General features: G+C 51.9%; 1 protein-coding gene across 2 annotated transcripts; it reads right to left on the bottom strand.

Annotated features, from left to right (window-relative positions):
- Positions 1-1,418: 1,418 nt before the first annotated feature.
- RPUSD3 (RNA pseudouridine synthase D3) lies at positions 1,419-8,000 on the bottom strand. 2 transcript variants are annotated; one of them, XM_023218512.2, is made up of 9 exons: positions 7,831-8,000; positions 7,407-7,543; positions 6,108-6,152; positions 5,893-5,992; positions 4,583-4,690; positions 4,417-4,501; positions 4,064-4,187; positions 2,582-2,721; positions 1,419-1,777 (listed from the first exon to the last, which is right to left on the bottom strand). In XM_023218512.2, the coding sequence occupies exons 1-9, from the start codon at positions 7,929-7,931 to the stop codon at positions 1,586-1,588; spliced, it is 1,032 nt and encodes a 343-aa protein (XP_023074280.2). In that variant the 5' UTR covers positions 7,932-8,000; the 3' UTR covers positions 1,419-1,585. The 2 variants fall into 2 exon arrangements, with proteins under 2 accessions (XP_023074280.2, XP_023074281.2); XM_023218513.2 differs by lacking the exon at positions 1,419-1,777 and having other exon boundaries at positions 2,604-2,721; positions 4,064-4,215; positions 7,831-7,959.
- Between the last annotated feature and the right edge of the window lie 204 nt (positions 8,001-8,204).

Here is an 8,204-nt window from a genome sequence, read left to right as displayed (position 1 = left end):
TTGAGATGGAGTCTCATTCTGTCGCCCAGGTTGGAGTGAAGTCATGTGATCTCGGCTCACTGCAACCTCTGCCTCCTGAGTTCAAGTGACTCTCCTGCCTCAGCCTCCCAAGTAGCTGGGATTACAGGCACCTGCCACCACATCCAGCTAATTTTTGTATTTTTAGTAGAGACAGGGTTTCACCACGTTGGCCAGCCTGGTTTCGAACTCCCAACCTCAGGTGATTCACCTGTCAAAGTGTTGGGATTACAGGCATGAGCCACAGCTCCCAGCCGAGACACAGTCTCACTCTATCACCCAGGCTGGAGTGCAGTGGTGCCATCTCGTGGTCACTGCAACCTCCACCTCCCGGGTTCAAGTGATTCTCGTGCCTCAGCCTCCCTAGTAGCTTCGATTACAGGCACCTGCCAGTGTGCCTCGCTAATTTTATATTTTTAGTAGAGATGAGGTTTCACCATGTTGGCCGGGCTGGTCTCAAACTGCTGACCTCAAGGGATCTGCCCACCTCAGCCTCCCAAAGTGCTGGGATTACAGACATGAGCCACAGCACCTGGCCAAAGTTTCAGTTTTATAAGATAAAAAAGTTCTGGAGATGGTGGTGCTGGTTGCACAACAATGTGAGTATACTTGATGCCACAGAACTGTACACTTAAAATGGCTAAAATGGTAAATTTTATTTTGAGACAGGGTCTTACTCTGTGGCCCAGGATGGAGTGGAGTGGCATGGTGCGATCTCAGCTCACTGCAACTTCTGCATCCCTGGCTCAGGTGATCCTCCCATCTCAGCCTCCCAAGTAGCTGGGACTACAGGCATGTGCTACCACAACCAGCTAATTTTTCTATTTTTAGTAGAGAGGGTTTCTCCATGTTGCCCAAGCTGGTCTTGAACTCTTGGGCTCAAGTGATCCACTGCCCCTGGCCAAGATGGTAACTTTTATATGTATTTTACCACACAAACACACAAAATCTAACATCTCCCAGCCAGGATCGGGATGGAAACCACCAAATAAAAAGACTACATAGTCAACTCAGCAGAAAGCAAGATCTGTAATAAACATTTACTTTCCTTTTTTTTTTTTTTTTTTTTTTTTTTTTTTTTTGAGGCAGAGTCTTGCTCTGTCGCCCGGACTGGAGTGCAGTGGCCGGATCTCAGCTCACTGCAAGCTCCGCCTCCCGGGTTTACGCCATTCTCCTGCCTCAGCCTCCCGAATAGCTGAGACTACAGGCGCCCGCCACCTCACCCAGCTAGTTTTTGTATTTTTAGTAGAGACGGGGTTTCACCGTGTTAGCCAGGATGGTCTCGATCTCCTGACCTCGTGATCCGCCCGTCTCGGCCTCCCAAAGTGCTGGGATTACAGGCTTGAGCCACCGCGCCCGGCCAACATTTACTTTCTTAGCAAATCCTCAAAACCATACCATGAGGTAGGAACTTTTATTATCACAAGTCCAGAGAGGTAAACTTACTTGCTCAATGCCACACAGCAAGCAAGTGGCCTGTCCAGGATGTGATCTTAGGTTTGTCCGACTGCAGAGCCCCCACCCTCACTGTCCAGTGTGTGTGAGGGGGTCAGGAACAGAGGGAGGACTATTGTAAGCGGAGCCCCAGGCACTGTAGGGTCCTGGAGAAATAAGGGGGCAGTGGTGCCAGGAGCTCGATGGGGGTATCCCTGGCCCTGGTGCCTGGGAGGAGGAGCCGATGTAGGTGGAGGTGCAAGGGCAGCTGGGCAGCCTGGGAGGGGGTCAGGTGGAGGCGTCTGAGGAGGGCTTCATCCAGGACCTGGAGCGGAGAGGTACGTTGTGTTGAGCCCCTCATTTTCCAAGCAGCTGAGTACCCACTTCTAGGGAAATGGGAGTAAAGTGGGTACTTCCTCTATTCCCCACTGTTCTGCTGCTGTTAATCACTTCTTCTTTATACACAGATGTACACATTCACACAGGCACTCACACTGCAGCAGAGACTGGCTAGGGGGTCACCCAATCAGTTTCCTCCTAGGCACACGCCTCAACTCCATTTCCCAGCCCTCTCACAGCTTGGTGAGACGTGAGTGAGCTCTAGCCAAGTGAATGTAGGTGGCAGTATGTATGCCACTTCCACACCTGGCCCAGAAAAACCTTACCCATTTGAACCTACACTGTCTCCCTCATCTGGCTGGATATCAACAGCCTGGGTCTCTGAATACTTACTGCTTGGAGCAGAGCCCACTCCCATTATTTGACCTTAACATGAGGGCACAGTTCGTGTGTTAAGACTCTGGTAGTCTGGGCTTACTCTGTTAGAGCAAGAGGCATCTGGTGTCCTAATACACACATGCCTTTGACCCTTTGTACCAGACTCAGACTTAAGAGGGTTTTAGAAATCAGCCACATCAACTCCCTTATTGAACACACGGACAGAATGAAGCCCAAGAGAGTATTACTCGCCCAAGGCCACACACCAAGATGTGGGTACAGATACAGCCTTGGGAGCCAAAAGGGCTGCCTCCCAGTAGTCCCAAGCTGCAAAGATAAGGTCTTGAGATGCTGCCCATGCTCACCTCTCCCTCCACCCCTCAGAAAGCAGCAAGCAAGTGGGCTGGAATACCTGTCTTTGGGGCTTGGTGCTCTCAGCTGGCAGCAGAAATCGCTGGCCCAGGACAGTGCCCACACGGGCAGAGTATGTGTGGTCCCCAAGCACAGGGCAGAGCTGTAGTACCATGTGTACCTGTAGTTGACTGGAGAACACTGGGCAACAGGAGAGCCCGGAGAGACAGTGGGCAGCTGCTCGTTCTCTCCCACCCAGTATCACCCCTCCCCCTTTCCTTTGGGGAAACACCACCCCCTTTCTCAGATCATATGTTTCAGTGAGGTCGGTACTATGGCCCCTGCATCCAGAGAGGGACACACAACACATCAGGATGACCACAGCTATCAATCTGCCTGGTTGTGGGATCCACTCATGATGAGATGCAACCCTGATTTAATTGCTGAAGCCACCAGGCATAAAGACTGTTTTTTCCTGCTGGGGTGCTAGCCTGAAGCTGCCTCCTCTAGCTGGGCCTGGTCCCATACACCTCTGGGGGCCATCAAATGCTTCCCAGGCTGCTGTTGATACCACCATCTCCCCAGCCCCTTGCCCCCTTGAGCCAAGTGCAGTTTTGGTTTTTTTTGTTTGTTCTTTTTTTGAGACGGAGTCTCACTCTGTCTCTCAGGCTGGAGGGCAATGGTGCAATCTTTGCTCACTGCAACCTCAGTCTCCCAGGTTCAAGTGATTCTCCCGCCTCAGCCTCCCAAGTAGCTAGGATTACAGGTGCATGCCACCAACCCCAGGTAATTTTTGTATTTTTAGTAGAGATGGGGTTTCACCATGTTAGCCAGACTGGTTTTGAACTCCTGACCTCAAGTGACCCATCCGCCCTGGCCTCCCAAAGTGCTGGGATTACAGGTGTGAGCCACTGTGCCAGGATCAAGTGCAGTTTTTTTTTTTTTTAGACGAAGTCTGACTCTGTCGTCCAGGCTGGAGTACAGTGGCGTGATCTTGCCTCACTGCAACTCCTGCCTCCTGGGTTCAAGCGATTCTCCTGCCTCAGCCTCCCGAGTAGCTGGGATTACAGGCGCCTGCCACCGTGCCTGGCTAATTTTTTATTTTTTATTTTTTGAGACAGAGTCTCGCTCTGTCACCCAGGCTGGAGTGCAGTGGCGCAATCTCAGCTCACTGCAAGCTCCACCTCCCGGGTTCATGCCATTCTCCTGCCTCAAACTCCCGAATAGCTGGGATTATAGGCGCCTGCCACCACGCCCGGCTAATTTTTTGTATTTTTAGTAGAGATGGGGTTTCACCGCATTAGCCAGGATGGTCTCGATCTCCTGACCTCATGATCCGCCCACCTTGGCCTCCCAAAGTGCTGGGATTACAGGCGTGAGCCACCGCGCCCGGCCGTGCTCGGCTGATTTTTATAGTTTTTAGTTGAAACAGGGTTTCACCATCCCTGCCAGACTGGTCTTGAACTCCTGACCTCGTGATCCACCCACCTCAGTCTCCCAAATCAGGTGCAGTTTTAAAGGCTGGCTGGTGTGCCAGACCTACCTGTCAGTGGCTGCAGGTGGACCAGGGCACAGCCAGAGCCTGTGGCTACCACACGAAAGTGACTGAGAGTCTTCTTGACACCTTCCAGGATGTCCTTTCGGGATGGGGCCTTCACTGGAACTGTCTGTGGTGCCGGTCAAGAGTGAACAAGCCTTACACAGGCCTGAGAGCTATACCCAGACCCTCCCTGCTCCCAACAGACTCTGGGCAGGGCCACAGTATAGGCAGTGGTCACTTGCCTGTTTTAGGGGACAGGAGAGCCAGCCTTCCCAAATCCATACCCCTGACTCCTCTCTGTAGGGGTACTATATCTAGAAGCATCCCTCCTCTTCCCTGCCCAGACCCGGACTCACAAGATTGACCCCATCAATGCGTTCCAGTTTCAGCGCGGCCTGGATCTTCCCCTCCGAAGCAGTTGGAATCCCATTAGTGACAGCACTGAGGAAGGGGCAGGAGGAGGTCACACAGTGGCTTGCTGGGACCTCCCCACCATCTCAGGAACCTCCCAGCACCTCTCACCAGTAGGTAGCTGTGGGCCTCTGGGCTCTCTGTGAATGGATGAAGAACTTCTGGAGGCGACTAGCCGTCTGGGGACAGCTGGAGAGGAGTACAAGTCCAGAGCTTTCCCTGGAATAAGAAGACAAATCACACAAGTTAAAGTCCCTTGAACTCGCCCACTAAAAAGGAGACTCTTAGGAAGCAACACTGACCTGCTTCAGGCCAAACACTTAACACCAGGACTATAACCTAGACCACCTCCTGAGAAATAAGTAAGGTTTCCCCTTCTTTGATATCAAGACTTTGCAGCTTAATGTGTTTCTCATTTTGCCCCAGCCCCCAGGGAGCTCAGAGCCAAAGGTCGTAAGGATTGTCTACCATGTGCCAGAACTCTACTAGAAATTCTGTACATAGCAGCTCTTAAGTAAGTTCCCCACAAAAAAAGCTCATGAGTTTGTGGAACTGCAGAAATATTTAATCTCAAGTACTATCTTTAATTGATGGCAGTTAGAGGAAAGAGTATCATGGATCGACTAGCAATGCCCGCCACAAGTACAGTCATGGAGAAATGACTGCACACTAAGCATAGGTATTATTTTCTCTATTTTACCATTAGGGGAACTGAGGCTCAGGGAGGGTTTTGTTTTGTTTTGTTTTTTTGAGACAGGGTCTCACTCAGGTTGTTTAGGCTGGAGTACAGTGGCAGGATCTCAGCTTCTTGCAGCTGCCATCTTCTGAGCTCAAGTGATTCTCCCATCTCAGCCACCCGAGCAGCTGGGACTACAGGCATGTGCTACTATGCCCAGCTTGTGTGTGTGTGTGTGTGTGTGTTTCTTTTGTTTTGTTTTTTTAAGTAAAGATAGGGTTTTGCCATGTTGCCCAGGCTGGTCTTGAACTCCTGGACTCAAGCAATCCTCCCACCTCGGCCTCCCAAAGTCCTAGCGATTACAGGCATAAGCTACCATGCCCGGCCTCAGGGAAGGTTTTGTTGTTGTTGTTTTTCCAGAGATGCGGTCTATTTTGCCCAGGCTGGTCTCGAACTCCTGGGCTCAAGTGATCCTCCTGCCTTGGCCTCCTAAAGTGCTGGGATTACAGGTGTGAGTCACTGTGCCCAGCGTCAGGCAGGTGTCATGCTTTGCCTGGTATCACACCATTTGTACTTGAGGATTTGAACCCAGAGTCATCGGCTTCCTCCTCTTCACTGTACTTGTATCCACCTCTATGATCTCAAACCTTCCTATGGAAAATGTGTCAGCATATCCCCAAGCAGCTGTTTCCCCACCATAGATGGATGCCTGTACTCCTAGCTTCCTGTCACCCCTACCACTTACTTCCCAGATGCTCGGACAACCTGAAGCTCCTGCTCCCCAAGCCCCAGGGACTGGCTCAGCTCTGGCAGCACTGACAACAATGTCAGCTCTCCTGATTTTCCTGGAAAGTAAGACAGAAAAATTACAAGAGGCCAAAGCTTCACGCCTTCACTTTTCCCTCCCCAGACACAAAACCCCCTTCTGCTGCATTCCCTTCCCACATACCCGGCCTGTACCTGTCACTGGTAGACCCTGTGGCTTGTTCAGTGTCACTAGAGGTCCTGAAACATACATCACATGAACATCAGCAAAAGCAACAGTAACCCTTTATGCAGCACTTAAGAATTTCCAGAGCACTTTCTCACACATCTTAGCACATGGCCCCATCATGACTCTCAGACGTGACTTATCTACCGCACACCAAACTGAACTGTTTTCTGTTCCTCTGCCACCTCAGAGCCTTGGCACTTACTGTTTCCTCTGTCCCCAAATTTCCAGGTCTGGCTCCCTATCACCTTGGCTCAAATGTCACATCACAGAGAGGACTGAATCTCCAATCCAATGTCTGCCCTCTTCCTACAGTTCCTCACCATCAGAACATCCTGTTTTTCCTACAGTTCCTCACCATCAGAACATCCTGTTTTAGTTTATGCATAGCACTTATCACTAGTAACTTGTTCATTTATGTTCTGACATCTATTTCTCCTGTTAGAGAGAAATCCATTTCTCCCTTGAGAGGGGAAACCATATCTATCTTTTTCAGCACCGTATAGCCTGCCTAGAACAGTGCCTGGAACACAGCATATGTTTAAGAAATAGTTGAGAAAAGAAATAAATCACTGAGTGGAGAGTGGGGTTCAGAGAAATTCAGTTATTTTCCTAAAGCTACACAGCAAGCTGATCACAGAGCCTAGATATGTCTGACTCAAAGCCTGTGTTTTGTCTATCAATAAACAATAATTTGTTGTCGTTGTTTTTTTAGACTGAGTCTTGCTCTGTTGCCCCAGGCTGGAACGCAGTAGCACGACCTCGGCTCACTGCAACCTCCGCTATCCGGGTTCAAGTGACTCTCCTGCCTCAGCGTCCCCAGTAGCTGGGATTACAGGCGGACGCCACCACACCTGGCTAATTTTTGTATTTTTAGTGGAGACGGGGTTTCACCACGTTGGCCAGGCTAGTCTCGAACTCCTGACCTCAGATGATCCACCCGCGTAAGCCTCCTAAAGTGCTGGGATTACAGGCGTGAGCCACCGCGGCCAATAAACAATAATCTAGTATAGCAACTCCCGTAACTGAGCGCCGGCTATGTGCAAGGCTTGGTAGTTATTTGCATCCTCTCCCCACTCTTAACCCTATTGCATCATGGCAGTAAGGTTAAAAGCGGGAAGAGGGTGCAAATTAGGTGGCTCGTCCCAGCTCATGCTGCTGGTGGGAGGCAGAAGCAGGGCTGATCCCGTGGCTTCAATGGAGAGCCCAGCCGCACTCCGCGGCAGTCCCCTCCCGATCCCTGCGCGGCCGTGCCTCTCACCCCTCACCTTTCCGGTCCACCACGGCTGCCCGCAGCGCATCAACCAACTCCTCCCGACTGAAGTTTTTTGGCAGCAGCCCCGGGAAGGGCTGGTCCCCGAGGGGCCCCGACCGTAGGCGGGAACCGCGGGGTTGCCTCTGATGCCTGGACAACGAGGGAGAAGCAATGGGAGTCATTCCGTCCCGAGGTGCCGCCCATTCCTATCTCCGGACGCCTCTTCCCAAATCCTGCGGCCTCTGACAAATGCCTCACAATGTCTGGGCTGACCTCGAAAATTCAGGTACGACCGGTCCCATTCTACTGTTGAGGGCACTCAGGCTGAGAGAGGCCAAGGGGCTGTTTTCGGGTAACATCTACCTGATCCAGATCCCCCACGTGCCTTCCCCCTGCCCTAGCTTCCGTCCCGCATGAGGGAGGGGGTACTTAATCACCGGGCTTCGATGCCAAAGCCTGCGTCCTCGGGCGCTGTGCTTACAGCCAGGCCCCGCCGCCAGCCACTCCAGACCCGACCCAAAACACTGCGGCCGTCCATCCCCCGAGTCAGTACAGCGCGCAAGTGCGTTCAGAGGGGCAGCGCCACGCTCCCGCCAGCGCGCTAATTGGTCAGCTTGAGTGTCAATCGGAATGGTGATGAGGCGGGACTCAGAGCCTGAAGAGGCGGGCTTTTCCTCCGCCCAGGAAGGAAATACTGCATTGCGGGCCTGTGCATTTAGGGAGAGCTGGGGAGCAGACGAATTTGATCTGTTCAGAAAACGTCTCTTGGCCGGGCGCAGTGGCTCATGCTTGTAATCCCAGCACTTTGGGA

The sequence above is a fragment of the Piliocolobus tephrosceles genome, chromosome 2 (assembly GCF_002776525.5).
Source record: "Piliocolobus tephrosceles isolate RC106 chromosome 2, ASM277652v3, whole genome shotgun sequence".
NCBI classification, from domain to species: Eukaryota; Metazoa; Chordata; class Mammalia; order Primates; family Cercopithecidae; genus Piliocolobus; species Piliocolobus tephrosceles.
Note: the sequence above shows the minus strand (reverse complement) of the source record. Positions and strands in the feature narration are given on the sequence as shown.